Source organism: Nyctereutes procyonoides, unplaced genomic scaffold, assembly GCF_905146905.1.
Source record: "Nyctereutes procyonoides isolate TBG_1078 unplaced genomic scaffold, NYPRO_anot_genome, whole genome shotgun sequence".
In the NCBI taxonomy this organism is placed as follows: Eukaryota; Metazoa; Chordata; class Mammalia; order Carnivora; family Canidae; genus Nyctereutes; species Nyctereutes procyonoides.
The window spans coordinates 26,126,619-26,144,617 of record NW_026575048.1 but is presented as its reverse complement, the minus strand read 5'-3'; the positions used below and the strand labels follow the sequence as shown (position 1 = coordinate 26,144,617).

At 40.2% G+C, this 17,999-nt stretch overlaps 1 protein-coding gene across 6 annotated transcripts in view; it reads right to left on the bottom strand.

The window, feature by feature from the left end:
- Positions 1-17,999, bottom strand: part of LTBP1 (latent transforming growth factor beta binding protein 1) — a 389,672-nt gene that overhangs the window by 238,052 nt on the left and 133,621 nt on the right. For 3 of the 6 annotated variants that reach the window (XM_055327297.1, XM_055327298.1, XM_055327299.1), the window contains exon 4: positions 13,548-13,717. In XM_055327297.1, the coding sequence (XP_055183272.1) occupies positions 13,548-13,717 (170 nt within the window). Of the gene's footprint in view, positions 1-13,547; positions 13,718-17,999 lie in introns of those variants that run through there. The other 3 variants (XM_055327300.1, XM_055327303.1, XM_055327302.1) reach the window with 2 other exon arrangements.

Sequence of the window (17,999 nt, the reverse complement as noted above, 5' to 3'; positions counted from 1 at the left end):
TTGGCTCAGGTCATGATCCCAGAATCCTGGGATCAAACCCCACATCAGGATTCCTGCTCAGCGGCAAGTCTGCTTCTTCCTTTTCCTCTGTGATCTCTCTGGCTCTCAATCTCTCTCAAATAAATAAAATCTTAAAAAAAAAAACACTAAGGTTTGGATTAATTTGTTACACAGTAAAATATAAACACACACACTTCTCTGCTTCTTTTTCCCTAGATTCTGAGAACACAGAAACTGAATTTATAGATCTTTCTAATGTACAGAGCACTGTCTACATAAATGATAGACTTGTGTGCTGAGCACCTAAATTAAGCTATGGAGCTCACAGGTACACCACTATCATTTAGATGACACTCACACCCCTTCACAGACTACAAAACTAAGAGATATTCATCAGAAACCTAACCAAGGTCGTTTTGTCAGGAAATGGTAGAGCTGGCATTTCAGAGCTGGCCTTTGCTCTTTCCTCACTGCCCAATGCCTCTCCTACACTTCGAAAGAGCATTTACTATGAAAACTACAGAATACTAAGCACCTGGGAAGGTTGGAGCAAGGGAAGGAAACAGACTGAGCACATACTATATGTTTGGCAGTACGTTAGGTTTCACTCACCTCATTTCACTCTTACAACAGACCTACAGAATAACTGCTAAGATTTTTATTTGACAGAGAAACTAATATTCAGAGGTTCAATGGAAAAGAATACAGTGAAACGAGTCACAGGCTCCACCCTCCGGGATCTTGCAAACTAGAGTGGAAAAAAAGACACAGATTAATGCCACCCAACCCATCTACCTCGTGAGACCGTGGCAGGGGCCATATGAAATAATTTGTATGGGTATAATTCATAAGCTGTTAAATACTATGCAAACCCAAGAGGATATCATTACATGTGGTCAGTTCTTAGTGGAGCAACTGTGAGAGAAAGCTCAAACTAGTGGTGACATTTACCCCATGATATATTAGATAGCAAAACCCACAAGAGCTTCTAAGTATGGAAAATTTCATCTCAAGATGTTTGCTTTATGGTCATAATTATTATTTAAGACTCTAGAATAAAGTAAAGTTCCACTGTGGACTTTGATTCCTACATAATTTCCAGATAAGATCTGATTGCTTGACTTGGTTTGAAAGGTATCAAAATGGATTTCAACAAATTGAAACCCACTGATTAGAATGGCTTATTCTGCAATTAAGTTAAACAATTCTTGCCAGAAACTCTAAGTTTAGATAATTTTTAAGAGTTACTATCATTAAAGCCCTGCATATAACAATAAAGTTGACAGCTTTGTTTTAGGGTTTCATCAAATTTAGGGTTGCACTCACTTAAAAATAACACATAAAGAGCTAATAAGTAGCATTCCTGTTTTCTACCTTTATTACGGAAGTATAGTTGAAACAGTGTTATATTCATTTCAAGCGTACAACACAGTGAATCAACAACCATACAGGTTATACTATGCTCATCGCAAGTGTAGCTACCATCTGCCACCATATCAGATAAAGTAGCACTCCTCCCAATGAATAGATTGGTTTTGGTCATTTTTAACTCATTATATTTTTGGTTCCTAACAAACTCACATGAATATACATGTAGGGTAAATCTTAAATGATTAATATACTAATGTTATAATGTAACACACTGACTTAATGCATATCAGTCTCTTTATACAGTGGCTAGCATACAGTAAGTACTACACAGATGAGGAAAAAGAGAAAGATGGAATCTACATAGTGCCACTGGTGGGAACAAATGAGTTTATGTCCAAATTTCCTAATTATCTGATGCTCAGAGACAAGAATATAATTTCCAATACCTTCAGCAGGTCTTTAAAAATACGTATTATATGTTCTTGAGGTATATTAAGGTGTGGTTTGGAAACTGGGATCTCTGACAAGAAACATTATGAATCACTTTCTCCACTAAGAGTCTTTTTAAAACTTTAAAAAGAGGCATCTAATTTTACTCTATTTCCATGTTCAAGACATGGAAGAGCATGCCTGACAGGTATTTGCACACATACCCCACTGTGGTTGCCTGAAAATCCATACCAGAAAAAGATGCATAGGAGGCATGATGGGATTTCAGGGGTCTTACTGGAAAGGTTCCTGTCCATACTCCTTAATGAACTGAAGCTAGACATTCTCCATTCGGTGTGAGCAAGAATCCAAGAGCTGAAAACATTTCTATTAAAAACCCAAATGGGTACTGAGATATAAATTTGGTAATACTGCAGGCTTTATGAAAGCCCAGGCCAGGCAGAGCAATTCTGAGTACTCAATGTTCCCTGGATAGAATTGACCCTACCCACCTGCCTGTGGATCTATCAACACCCCGAGCTTTCTCAGGAAGAAGAGGGTATAAACAGGAGAAAGGGAGAGAAGAAAAAAAAAGCACCTGGGGTTTCTTCTCTAAAAGACAGCCTTTGGTGCTCTGACACATCAAGACATGCAGCTGTTAAAGGGAAGGGTTCAAACAGACTGTGTGCTAGCTGGGGTCTCTGCCTACAGTACAATGGCGGGGTGGGGGAGCACTGCACATGCTCTCTAGTGATGAGATTGTACGTTAAAGCTATGTGTAGTAATATAGGAGATGCAAGTCTCAAGACAACACAGGAATGACCAGCCACATAAAGCCAGACCTTATGGAGACTAGAATATATACCTAAATAACTGGGAAGACATTAAAAATCCATAGTACTTTCAGCAACTCATTATATGTTGCCCTGTATCCAGAAAATGCTGTTGAACTTCATTCTTGGATCCAACATTAACATGAAAGCTTCTCTCGGCTGTTTCCTCTTCTACTTGGTGTTCTACTTTTCTGTGCCAGTTGCTTATTGTTCAACTCTAACTTACAAATTCTTGAAATATTCTAATTAATCTTACTTCATCAGTATCATCCCTTTGAGGGAATGTTTTTTTGTCAGTCCACCTTAGGGCAGCTGGCCAACTCAGACCGGTTTTCCTAGGTCATGTGCCTACCCATCTTCTAAGTCCACTGTGGCAAGAAAGAGAGGTCACCCAGAGTAGCATTTTTACTATCCTATGGATAGTAGGATACTGTGTAACCTATTGGATTAAAATGGTATCATCTGCTCTGAGACTGACAATTGTCCAGATGGTCTTAAAAAGTAAATCCTCTGCCCTAAATTAATATAAGAAATCAGAAGCCAAAGGAACTGGCATGTCAGCAGACCAGAGAAAAATGCGGTTTTCATAGTATAAGGAAGAGTGGAACCATCCAATTTAGAGCTTAGAGCTGGCACACTGTCATTCCACCCACACTCCATTAGTAAAAGCAAGTCACATAGCCAAGCTCAAAATCAATGGGTGGGAAAGTCCAGTATACCCACGAGGAAGCCACGGCAAGGAGGAGGCAGGAAGAAAGAATTACATGTAAATAAGATCTACATTTTTATTATTTATTCCAGGATAAAAAAAAAAGGTCATGAAAAAAGTTCAACAGTTCAGGGAAATACTAACAAAATACGTGCCTCCCTCTCTCCCTGGAAAAACAAATTAAAGCACATTTAAACAGTGTTTTGTTTTTGTTAAATATCCACAGTTACAAAAACAAAGAAAAAGACCTTTGCACTATATAGCATCTACCTAACTGAATCATCAAAGGCACCATGATATTTCTGAATGATGAGTAAAAGGAGAAAAAATATCAAAAGATTTTGTTTGGAGAGTATTACTCTGTAGCCCTCTGAAGTCAAGCAGAGCCTGCTTCAGCGGCTCTGCAAGGAAGGGAAATGAATGCGTGGGAGGAAGAGCTGGGGCTTCTGCTGGATCTGAGGCAGGCAGCGGCCATCAGGAGATGCACCTGTAGCCATGAAGGGGCATTCATTCAAACAAGACGCACAGCTGCCTGGTGCACACGGTTCCAGACATCCTTAGCAGAGAGCACTCAATCCCACACAAGCAGCCTTAGGGGCCATCGACCAAAGGGAGCCACAACCACCGCCCTCCCACCTGCCGTCCAGATTCTTTTTTTTCCCCAAAGCTTTCTATGTCTGTTCCTAGGATACAAGGGTTTTTTTTAAAAAAACCATGATGTTTTTCACAAGAGCAACCGCTGCCTGTTGCAAGTTTTCATCTAGTTAAAAAGCTGGGACCTTGGAAGAGCAAATGTGTGAAGCACTGATAGGGCTACATGCAATTGTTTTTTTTAATGGATAGTCATCAGATGGATAATGGCAGGCAGCTGCAAAAAAAAGTAATTCTTTAAATAACACACATTTATATGTGTGATTGAATATATATGCCTATCTGTGCATATACATACGCGTACATATACATCCTTACAGACACATACACATTTCCTGGTTTAATGTTTTCCTGCCAGGAGTACTCCAATATAACCATACTGCAATTACCTCTTAGGGAAGAAGGGTTTCCCTCCCATTCCAGCCATGTGTGAACTTGCACAGGAACACAGAACGTGGGCAGCTGGGTTTCAGTAAAGATACATTTCAATGTCACAAGGGGCTAATACTAAGTAAATATCAAAAAATCATGCAGAACTAAAATTGTAGAAAATTACAACACAAACTCTAAAGTCATAAAATGTTAAGGGAGGTCTCTACCTCAGAGTGAGGAAGGCAGACTAACCGCAAGACGGTCATTATCAACGCTAAGAGGAGCCCTCCTCCTTCAGGGGACTACCCTGAGCTGATACAAACTCTACTTCAGTTCCCTTCAGAATATCTCATTAGCAATATTTTTTTTGTGTGTGGAATCAAAACTACCATTTTTTGTGATATTTATATTGAATTTATGTTGAATAAATGCATGTTGAATCAAAACTATCACTTCAACTCTAACAATGATGATTCCCTGGAAACTATTTTCTTATTCAGAAATAAAACCAAAATAAAGCCCTCAGTTTCTGGCAGAGAAATCCACAGACTGAGGAGGCAGCAACTTTTCTTTTTCAAACAGGAGGTTTCCTCCTCCCAAAATGCTGCTTTGTACTTTCCAGGCATCCTGTAAATTCATTCGTGGTATTTTCCCCCACCAATACCACAGTTTGATCACAGAATATTCTGGAACCACGCTATCTATTTCTCAATATCTTAAACTTGGTCTCAACACCCAGAAATATCCTTGGATTACTTTATTTATTATGAAATCTTGGGCCCTTGGGATTGAAACCTCCTTCTCTGGCACGAAAGGCTGCCCATTGGAGAACTGAGATTACATAACCCTTCACTCTAGGTTTTCCTCCACTGTTGTTTTTAATATTGCTGGATAAGCTTCTTGGAAGTGTTTATGATCAGTCTATGTCTGCCATTACCCAGCGATCATCCACTGTGTGTAAGCAATCAAGAGGCAAAGAGAACTGTCATGTTCACCTACTTTCCTGGACTGGGATGTGATCCAACAAATACACCCCCTTCCCTCACCACCCTCAACTGAGGCACAGCAGCCATGGCAAGACTACACATAGAACCTTCTCTTCAGCAGGTAATACCCTGCCTTTCAATGGAATATAGATTCTTAAGGGCATGAGCTCATCAAAACCCTGGTCCTTCACCAACATTCACAGGAATATTTTCTTGAGCATCAGTTTGTAGCAAGTAATGCTGTTGCTTTGCCATCTAGGCTTATAAGCCAACAAGCACTTTGCCAGAAACTACTGAAGAACAGGTGATTTTCTTCCAGCCATCTATAGTGCTAACATCCATGCTGACATAATGGCTAGAAACTGGATCAAGGGTCCTTATTCCCACACTAAGTGGTGGAACCAAACAGACCAATCAGGAATTTGATTTCACGAGGGAAAAAGCATAGAGCTTTACCAGAATTCCTTCTATAAAGCAGTCTTTTTTTTTTTTTTTCACGCCTGGTATTTTAAATGCTAAATTGTTAGTTTCCAACAGCTTCTTATAAGATCTAGTTCCTGCAAAAATCTTACCCTTACCTTTTAGCCTCTCTTTCTCTCACATCTTACATCCAATTCATGAACAAATCTTACTGGTTCTACTGTTAGCATATGTCTGGAATGCATCCCCTTCTTACCACCTCATCTACCACTATCCTAGTCTAAAAATACCATGACTGTCTCTCATTTGAACCCAATTCAGTAGTCTCCTGATTGGTCTCCATGCTTCTTGCCTTGCCTCATCTCCACACAGCTCCAGAATGATCCTTTTAAAAGCGAGGACATATCCTTCCTCTGCTCAAAACTCTCCCATGGCTCCCATATCATTCAGAATAAAAGCCAGGGTCCTTCACCAGTAATAAATCATGTGGATATCATATTATCACCTGATAGGAAGTGATGACAAGGACACCCCACCTCTGTGGTTTTCTTCCCCAAACTTATGACCCTAGGCTAAAGATGAAGAAAGTATCAGAGAAATCCATATTGGAGGACAATCTACAAAATACCTCATCAGTAATCATTAAAATGGTAAACACGAGGAAGGATTGAGAAATTGTCACAGAGTGGAAGACACTAAAAATACATGTCTACATGCATTGTGGGTTACTGGATGGCATCTTGGAACAGAAAAAAAAAACACATCACTGGGAAGACTGGTAACATCTGAATAAAGTCTAGAGTTTAATGAAAACAAAAAAAGATCTAGTTCCTGGCTGGTCCCACTTTCACTGCCACCTTGTACCAACTGGATCGGTTATAGGACCAATCCCAAAGACATTCATTTGCACCTGACCAAACCAAAGGTGGTCTCCGTGCAGGGAAGGCCGTCAGTGCTGCAGAACGTGTGCCTACAGAATTCTCCTTCCCCTGAAATGCACACTCTGCCCATGTGCAGAGCTTTGATCCAGAGGGGCTCCCATCAATCAGTAACTTCTGTTTCTTTTCTCTCTTCAAGCTCCTATCCTAAAGTGAGGCCCGGGTGGTTCTCATGACCAGACTCTTCCTCATGTGTATTTTCTAACTGTTCCTGCTCTGAAGATCTCCCTATCACAATTTATCCCATGCAGAAATATCTGGCTCTGATTTCCTTATCTCTACTGATTACATCTACATTTGTCTTTCTCCAATGGCCAGTCCAGGGTTTCTCTTGTCTTTTTTGTGAAGGGCCAATAGGTGGAAGATGAATTTGGCCTTTCTCCCTCAAACCACCTTCTATCCCATGTTTGGTGCTCTGAACTATACCACAGACCCTCTCTCCCTGGGATAACTCAAACTGGCACTGGGCATCCAGAGCCTTCAAGCAGTGCTCTTGTCTACCTCCTTAAAGTGGCTGGGATAAGCAGAAGAACTGTCCCAGCCAAATACCACCTGCCTCCTAACCTTCAGATTTGTTTTGTCAAAGAAAAAAAAAACCTTGTCAGCTCTGAGTCTTTGCAGAAGCACTGCCTTCTCACACACGGTTTTCCTGGTAACCTCTTTGTTGTACCAGTCTGCAGTCATACACGATCTTCACTCCAAACATAGGAACAGACTTTCTCAAGGGGGGAATCACATAACTCTCAAACCCTGAGATGCCAGAACTGGAATGCAGGGGCTCAGACAGCAAGGATGCTGCTCTGAGAAAACAGAGTCAATGCCTCCCCTCTGAGGGCTGAGACCTGAGTGGCTGCTGTATCTTCAAGTGGGGGAGCCAGGAATTCCAGGTTGCCTGTGACCAACTGCTGGGCAGCTGCTGAGCTGGCTGGTCTATAGCAAGGACTCCAAGGAGCAGACAGAGACTACAGGATCCAGGGCTAAGGTGGCCCCAACACAGGCAGGATTACATTTTCTGCTGTCAGAAGGGGCCCAAGGGGGGCTGTGTACCTGCTTCCTGCACCACAGTGGCTGCTTAGTCAAGCAGCAAGGCTATGTTTAACAGTGAAAATAGTGGGCTTGTCCGAACTTCTTTTGTAAGTGTCTGAAAGGCCAATAATCAATCTCTCCCCCATATTTCGGCACATCAGAGGATAACTGGCAATTCTTTTAAGAGTCTGACGTGGGGAATCCCTGGGTGGCTAAGCAGTTTGGCACCTGCCTTTGGCCCAGGGCGCGATCCTGGGGTCCCGGGATTGAGTCCCACGTCGGGCTCCCGGCATGGAGCCTGCTTCTCCCTCCTCCTGTGTCTCTGCCTCTTTCTCTCTCTGTGTGTGTGTGTGTGTGTGTGTGTGTATCGTAAATAAAAATAAATAAATAAATCTTTAAAAAAAAAAAAGTCTGACGTGTATCTGCTTTTCAAACTTTAAGAAGCTAGTATGTAAACTAAGACATGTGTCTATCCTGAAATTTAAATGAAAAATTTAAGTGAAGTTAAAATGAAGTTAAAAAGAATTTGAATGAAATTAAACTAAAATTTTAGGTGACTAAAATGTAAATAACCTGTTTAAAAGCTAAGTCCGGAGATCCCTGGGTGGCTCAGCAGTTTAGCGCCTTGCCTTCGGCCCAGGGCGTGATCCTGGAGTCTCAGGATTGAGTCCCAGTTGGGCTTCCTGCACGGAGCCTGCTTGTCCCTCTGCCTGTGTCTCTGCCTCTCTGCCCACCCCCTCTCAAATAAATAAATAAAATCTTTAAAAAAAATAAAGTAAAATAAAAGCTAAGTCCATCTTGATAGGAAAACTGGAACTGGCAATGGAAAATTTGATTTAGAGGAAGTTTAAATTTCTAAATATTTCCAAATACTAAAATATAATAGGAAAGGAGACTAAGCAGCTGCATATTTAAACCAGAGATTGCCCAGTCTCTTAGCTCATAGGACTCTTTGCATAACCTGCAAACCATTTCATTTACGTGAATATTTCTGCCCATCCTAAATATCTCCTTTTCAAGTAAGTCTACCACATTTCTTAGTAAGCTCTCCTGTACTTATAATGTCCTTCCACCACAGACTATAATAGAAATACTTTCTGCTTCTAACATTATCAAGCATCCCATAGTGTTTTCACTACAACAGCAGATAGTCTGGTGTGGATATTCTTTACCTTCAAGGTCTCTTTTCTAGGGAGTTACACCAAACTAATTTCTTTTTGCATGAATTATTTGGGTTTGCTCCTAAGCACAAACTATACTAATAGTCAAGACTGTTTTTATAAGATGGTCTTTCAAATGTTATCAAGTCATTTTAACTTTTCTTCCTCTAGGTTGTAAATACTAAAATAAACACAAGAGAATTTGGTTTACATATTCCATTTTTTCCTAGAAGTCACCAAGGAAAATACTGTATAAAGCAGATCCCTCAGTTCACACCATCCATCTTTAGAGAGAGCCCAAAGAGCTGCATTCCTGGGAGTTCATGCTAAGTATTTTATAACTACCTATATGGTGCAAGAAAAGAAAAGAAAAAGAAAAACAACTTATAAGTACTTTAATTTTTGTTTAACATAACATGGTTTTTAATATATTCACAGATCATACAACCACCATAACCATCTATTTCCACAATACTTACCAACCCAAAAGAAACTCCTTAACTATAAACAATCACTCCCCATCCCCCCCACTCCTCAACCCCTAGCAATCACTAATATAGTTTATGTCTGTATAGATTTGCCTATTCTGGACATTTCGTATAACGGAATTATATGTGACCTGAATCCTTTTGTGTCTGGATTCCTTCACTCCACATGCTTACAAGGTTCATTCACATTGTGGCATTTATCAGTAGTCCATTCCTTCTTTATGGCTGAACAAGGCATTGTAAGACACACCACATTTTGTTTATACATTCATCAGATGATAGACATTTTGGTTGTTCTCACTTTTTGGTTGTTATGAATAATGCTGCTATGAACATTTGTATACAAGTTTTTGTGTGAACATATGTTTTCAATTCTCTTGGGTCTATACCTAGAAGTGGAAACACAGGGTCATATAGCAACTATGTTTAACTTTTGGAGGACTTCAGGTGATAGCTTAATGTGATTCAGTCTAGCCAGATGGCAGTTACCGGTTCATCCAAGGAAAATGTTATTTCTGTCAATATTAAAAGGCTTTCTTTAAACAACCAGGAGAAAACATCCATTATTTTCCCAATTGCTGTGTGGCCTGTCACTCTAACATTAAAGGAAACTAGACTTATTGGATAAGAATGGTCTCCTGGTAGTTCATGCTTTTCCAGCTGCCTTCCAACTAGTGGAGATTTATCGGAGAACATTATGGTGTGGAGTTGCCAGGGCAGTGACAATAAAGGACAGTTGGTTATAGACAGGGTCTCCTAGACAGCTTTTGATTCAAGGCTATGACCTAGGTACCTACAGATACAAAGTCTAGATGTTTTTTGTACACTGAGAGACTGAGCCACTAAATTAGCACCTGGCAAACTTTACAGACCATGAGACTAATCTAGCCAGCTACTCGATTTTTTTTTTAAACCTGCCAGCTAAGAATGATTTTCACATTTAAAGATGGTCATATTTTTAAAGGTTATGTAAGAACCTATATGTAATGTCCTCAATTATGTATCTTGGCTCACCAAGCCTGAGGTATTTACTATCAGATCCTTTAAGAGAAAGTTTACAGAACCCTGCTGTAGCTGACACTCATGTAAATTAAATTCTCTTAAGACCAATGAATAAAGCATAGCACCATTATTAATTTGTCACCAGAGATATCCAGTAAGCAGCGAATGCCCAACACAGGATGTCAAGTGACCTGGGAAGTGACTCAGGAGGGTAAAGCACAGAACCCAAATAGGAAAAGCAGTATGTATACAGTGGTTAAGGATGGCACCTTAGGTCATCAAAACTTGGGAAATTCTAACAAAATGTTCATTCTTCACAGCAGAGTACATCTCCTTAGCAGCTTGATAGTTTGGTTCTCCCTATCTACTTTGTTTTATCTAGAGAGTGCTAGACATATTAACACACTTGGCTTTACTGAACCCATCACTCCCCGTGCCCTCCCCCTCACTCCCCTACCATCATCCTTTTCCTGCTTATTCTGACCATTTCTCTCTTGTCCCACTGGGTGTCAAGAGCAAATCCTTATTCACTTGGGTTTGGCAGGGCTATGGCCTCCTCTATTATCATGTGATTAATTTACACAATGCTTAGAGCTCTAGTTAAACATCATCATTGCTGCTTGCATGATTAAACCTACATTCATTATGACAGACCACCCTTTTTAATCCCAATTAAACATGGAAAACATCACTTGCCTTTTGCCAATCTCAGCGTTTGCTCCAGTCCCAAAACTTCCCAAAAGTAACAGCAGTGGCCTGTTACGAGGTTCCTCAGTCTCTTCCCCAGATACATTATCTCTACCTGCTGGTCATATCTTCTGTTGTTCTCATGAGCTCAAATGATCTACTCCTAAAACTGGACCTTAAAATTCTTTGGCAAAATGAGAGATTCATCTGTTTACATTTGATCTCTTTTATAAAGATGAAATTAAAGATACTAAAAGCTCCTGCTTTTCCTCAGACTTCCCTTACTAACTTTCTCTTTTCTTTTCTGTTACATGTAAGGTTTTCTTGGGGGATCCTTTCACCTAATATGAAGCTGAATATGGGAAGACATTACTTTTAGGTTCTTAGTATTACTCATTCCTCCTTTCTAGTTTTAATCTTTCTATTGTTGTTCTTACTCAATTTTGCTATTTCCGTAACCTCATGGTCCTGCCAAATTACCTCTTTTTAAAACTTTCCCATTAGCCTTCCAGCTCTCAACAGAGTTTTGGTCTCAGCAAAAAATAGCCACATCTCCTTTCCTGGCCTCCTTTCTATATGCCTATTTCAGTTAGCTCCTGGACTTTTTTTTTTTTTTTTGAAAAGCCACTAACTCCTGGGGAGTGTGAGCAGAGAATCCCATCAATGTGATTATGTGTTAGTCTGAATCACTCTCCTAGCTCCCAGCTATGGAAGAACTACATTTAAACAGAATGGGTGGGAAATTGATGGACAATATAGATAAACTTATCTTTCTGTTTTTCTTTTCTTTTTTTTTTTTGACTGTAGGACTTTTTTTTTTATAAATTAATTTTTATTGGTGTTCAATTTACCAACATACAGAATAACACCCAGTGTTTTTCTAAAATATAATTTCATCTTCCAGAAGACCCTTGGACAAAGGTCTGAGAGTTTAAAATACACATAGTGGGACCAGTCATTCCAATAATGAATCATCGACAGATCAAAACCAGTCTCATCCCTAGTCTTAATACCAGTGATTCTCAGACCACCTTTTCCTGATACTTCCATGTAGTTCAAAATTCTCTTCTCTTTCAGCTTTCAAAAACTCTCCTCCCATCACATTCTAATTCTGGAAGGCTTCTAAGAAATTTCTATCTATATAAAAATCCAAAGAAATAAATAAGTACCTCTTTGGAGTTATTTTTAAATTAAGATTAGAAAAATATTACATGCTCCGGGATATTCACACAGAACAGGTTATGAAGCACTTAACCCAAAGGATCTTTAAACACAAGACTAACACTTGTACTGTTTTACAAATGCCTTGGAAGTGTCCTGCCTAAAGGACCAGGAGATGCTCTATAGGATTTCTCCATTCTTCCCTCTTGAAAATCCTCAGGACTTGCTGTCCTCATCAGCCCTACCAACCTCACCAAATTACTGCTCTGGGGTTCCAGCCTCAGGTCACCGAGCATAATTTTCTCAAAAGATGAAAAATGCAAACCTTATATTAGATAGTCTTTTTGTTAAGTGACCAATTCTAAGGGAAGAGTCAATCACTCTAGGATGGTGACCAACTCAGGAGGTGCAGGTGGGCCCAGGGAACCAAACCCACACATATACAGACTTCAGACTTCTGAAGGGCCACATGGTTGTAAAACCTCTAGCTCAGCTATGTGCACTCCTTTTGGTGGTGAAAGATAGTCCTTTTCAACCTAACAACTGGCATCCTCTTTCATTACTTGTGGCGCAGGCAATCAGTCAACGTGAGACAGAGCAGGAAGCTGCTGGAATGGGCGCGTGTGTCTAGCTCTCGGCTCTGAATGGTCTGCGCCTCACTCCAGAACGTTTCCTCCAGATGCTGCCAGCAGACACTCTGTAATACCTAAACCACAAATCATCACATTCCCCACCCTTTGAGCCAGGGCTTGTCCTTGAGCTTCCCACATACTGAGATATTAACCAAGCTGGCCACTGATACAATAGCTCCTTACAAATTCAGAGTAAAACCTGCCACGCCATCTGCTCAATATACTAAAAAGTGGACCTCCTACCATAAAAATAACCACTGTAGGTGAACCTCAGAGTAATGCAGGACATTTCAGGCATTTCACAAGTCATGAATCCTGGCTAGCTTACTAAAGAAAATATTTTATCAATGTAAACATGTCAGGCATACAACTTATCTAAAATGAGAACAAGTATCTCTCAGAAATGGAGCCATCTTGGAGAAACAGAATTACAGGCAGCCCACTTCACAGTCTTTGCCAACATCCAAGGAAACTGCTTTCCTCAAAATAAAGAAACTGATTTGCTGTCTGGTTGTTTTGGGAACCAGGGTGGGTTTGTTGTGTTTTGGGGCTTTGTTTTGTTTTTTTTAAACAACTCTTAAGTTTTATCTGCTATGACACATTAAAGACATCTAAACCAAACAAAGTGTTTGCAAACTGTAATACTGTAACTTAGAAAAATCATTGACTGGACTATACTCACACTGAAAAGGTGCCGTAACTTGACCCTGCCCGTATCTCAAAGGGAACGAACCTTCAGTGGACTGCTCTCCTGATATCACCTTCTGGGCTGCAAAGTACTTGGGCTTCAGTACATATTCCTGGGTCTGGCCATGATGAATCATCACATTCTGTGAGGAAAGGGGTGTCACTCTGGGAAGAAACAAAGTGGGGATAGGGATATTAATTACAGATTTTTTAAAACTAAGAAGGGAAAAATAAATTAAACTTAGAAAGGAAATAGACTCCACACAAGGCTCAATTTCTCCTTCAAATACCGTAGTTGCCCATTTATAACACAAGGGACTAACTGCTTACACTTAGAAACCTTAACATATGGGCACCTGGGTGGTTCAGTCGGTGAAGTATCTGACTCTTGGTTTTGACTCAAGTCGGGATCCAGGGCAGTGAGATGGAACCCCACATTGGGCTCCACACTCAGCACAGAGTTGGCCTGTCTCCCTCTCCCCACACTGGCATGTGTTCTCTATTTATAAGTAAATAAATCAAGAAAGAAAGAGAGAGAGAGAGAGAGAGAGAGAGAGAGAGAGAGAGAGAGAGAGAGAGAGAGAAAGAAAGAAAGAAAGAAAGAAAGAAAGAAAGAAAGAAAGAAAGAAAGAAAGAAAGAAAAGACCAGACCTTAACATCAAAGGGACTCTGCCTATCTAATCAAGAAGTGTAGGCTAAAGAGGCCACCACAAGTGGATTCTATCAGGGGATTCAGAGCAGTTACCATAGCCCATATGCAGAACACAAGACATTTATATGTAAGAAAGACATATGTGAGCAGGTACATATATTTAAAAAGTGCATTTTATATATGCTGATAAGTAAGGCAGGCAGTATTGGAAATGCAAAGAGGGGAAAAGGAAGAAGAAAAAACAGAAAGGAGATTATGCAAGAGATCCCCAGCTTGATCAGTTATGCAAAATTAACTGTCAACAATCAGAGTCTGAACAGTAAACAGTGGGACGTCCCTAATGATAGAAAGCTCAAAAACTGGAAAAAAAGAATTTTTAATTACCTTTTGAAACATAATTACGATAAGAAAGAAACATATTCAACTTTTTCTAGTTCACATTTAAATATTTTATGCTGTATCTCATAACAATTAAAACTATTATGGTTAAATGTTTTATAATTACTAGCTCCTAAGAATAATAACAATGGTAATAATAACTAATCACAATCTCATTTCTTCAATACCACAAGTCAAGACCTCTGGGGACTCCTGAACACAATTACTCTGTATTCACCCTCTGGCCCAACCGTTTTCTAGGACAGTTCTCTTTTGTTGCATGTAATGGAAACTATTCTCTTTTTAAGTAATTTTTAAAATTTTAATTCTAGTATGGTTAACATACAGTGTTACATTAGTTCTGATATTTCATCCAAAGAATACAAAAACACTAATTCAAAGGGATGCATGCACTCCTATATTTATAGCAGCATTATTTACAATAGCCAAGATATGGAAACTGCCCAAGTGTCCATCAATAGATGAACAGATAAAGAACATGTGGTAATATATACACAATGGAATATTATTCAGCATGTAAACTTTAAAATAATAAGCCTTTGCCCAGATTTAATAATTCCCTGGGGAACAGAACTAACATCATTAGCTAAGCAAGACTAATAAATAAACAATGTGAAGAAGATAGACTAACTAATTCCAGAAAATGCTTAATTACTACTAAAACTGCTGGGACAGAATTTTTTTTTTTTAAGATTTTATTTATTCATTCATGAGAGACAGGGAGAGAGAGAGAGAGGCAGAGACACAGGCAGAGGGAGAAGCAGGCTCCATGCAGGGAGCCCAACGCGGGACTCAACCCCGGGACTCCAGGATCATGCCCTGGGCCGAAGGCAGGCGCTAAACCACTAAGCCACCCAGGGACCCCTGGGACAGAATATTTTTAGCAGCAAACTGAGCCTATGGAAGGAGACCTCTCCAGAGTAACCCTGAATTTCACCGACCGTGGCATAATTAAAGCCATCTAAACCAATCAAAATATTCCCAAAATATGATACTTTAACGTAGGAAATAGATGACTGGGATATAATCACACTGATAAGTAGTCCAAAGCCCCGAAGATTCTCCCAAATGAGGGGCTCTAAATAAGAAGAAATGACACTATGACAGCTGAGTATGAAAGATCAATTGCCAAGCCACAAAAACACCACCACATAGTGTCTCATCAAAAGCAGTAACAGTCCTGAATAAAGGCAGTCTACCCAACTGATCCTAACTGGAGTTGATGGATAAGCTCTTCTGTGGGACAAGGCATCCGTGAGAAATGAAGGAAGAGGCTAGGATGAAGAGTACCTCCCCCTTAGCCAGTCAGTTATCTCGATCCACCACTTTACAGCTTAGAGTTGCAGGAAAACCTAGGAAAATCCACCCTGGGCCTGACTTTTCCCAGACACAATTCTATGGAAGGGCACTCCCTCTATCACTAGACTAATAACTTAAATTACTAAAAGCCTAAGTAAGGCTTAATGTTGTAAACACTTTTGTTTTGATGATGTAAGTGTTGGTTTGAACTTTAAGTATGTCTGGTTGGGATTGAGTAGAAAGTGTAACAGCTGGACACATCTGGTGGTGAATGATAAGAGCCACAAGTCTACTCCATCAGCCTCATGAAAACAGGAAGCTCTTCTTCCCATCTCCAGAGCAACTCACTCCCCAACTATGCTGTCATCCTGTCACTATGCTGTTGGCACCTGCTGGTAGAAGTATTCCTGTTCAGAAAGGAACACCATTCCAGCTCTGATCACTGCCAGGTTGGATGGGCTCAGGGCTGGGGGCAGAGAGAAGGTCCTGCCTCCTACTTGAGATCCTCCCTACTCTCCCCTCTGAATCAAGGAAGTGAGAGGCACCAAGATGAGCTGAAAGCTAATATATGGGCTCTTTTTCCCTACACCTAACTGGAAAGTAATGAATAAACAAATAAGATGAGCTTACCAGGTCTAGAACTTGAGTGACAACCCCAGCCATCGCGGACTTAAGGAAATGAGCAGTGAGTAAATGCCAGCACAATGATACTTAAGTCTGACTACAGTAGAAGCACTCTCCAAGTCACAAACACAGTGCAGACATGGAGCTACACCTGGACTGTGCTTCCCCTTTCTCCACCACCTTTCCTCTTCCCCAGTGCAAGCATATAAATGCACAGGAACAGACTGAAGCCACGGACGAATCGGGAGTGACGGCCCCACAGATTAGGAAGCACAGCCATGAATGGTGGCAGCACATGGGACAGATGGAGGAAACTGTTCAGTCACTCATTTCACAAATACATGATTTGGATCCTCTTCAGTCTTCCTCCCTTTATGGTGGGTGTCCACTCTTCCCTCTAATTTCATCATTCTGTTATTTCCACTCAGGACAACCTCTCAGTCTCACAAATATAAATCCTCTTTAACTCTTCTTTCTCTTTTGCCCAAATATTTCAGGAATAATCTCTCTCCTTTCATTTCAACTGGGGTTTTCTCCATTCTTCCCTCCTCCTGGGTGGTGGGAACGTAATTTAATTATCACTAGTGAACATCAGATTTGTCAGAGCATTAGTTTTTTTTGAGAGAACTAAAATACTAGGGAAAATTAAGCTAAGAATGAAAACTGTAGGACCTCTCGTTCAAAATGATTTTTTTTTTTGGTACCTATATATCTGTTTCCTCCAAAGATGTCCTTAAAATTATAAAAAATAAAAAAAGATTTAAATCCAGAGTTGACATGTGGCTGTTACACAACAGTATAGCCACACTAGTCATTACAAGATGGGAAATATTCTGTTCTGATAAACAGCTGTTATCCCAAAGCCCTTAGTGGCCCCGCCTCCCTCTACTGGGCCTCCCAAGACATACATCTCTTCAATCCTATAAATAAGGAGTTGACATGTGGCAGAGCTGGATCTCTGGATCTCTGAATCTCTGTTCAGAATCCCTTCTGATTAGTCAATACCTGTGCCACACATGGTAATAAATATGGTTCATTTTGGCCATTAATAAACACACAAGAGAGATTTCAACAAATCTGTGAGACTCAAAGTAGATTGAGAAATGCTGACTGTTGTAGCAGCATGGAGGAAGCCATGGCCTGAGAAATATTTTAACTTCTTCTAGGTAAACCTGCAGTAAGAAGTCCATCATGCTTGGGAGACCCAATACATGTGTACATATGGGGTCTGTGTTTTCATATAACTCAAACAAGTTTTATACAACAATATTTACCCTTACCATGCGGAGGGCACTTTGATGTTTTGTCCTCTCATCTATTTTTTAAGTGACAGTCTTGAACCACTACATTGATTTCATGACTTCATGACTCCCTAATGGGTTGCAACCAGTAGGCTTAAGGGCACTGGTCAAGAATCATTCTGTGAGGGCACAGGCACAAAGGAAGCAATCTTCTTGGGGAAACACAGAGGCA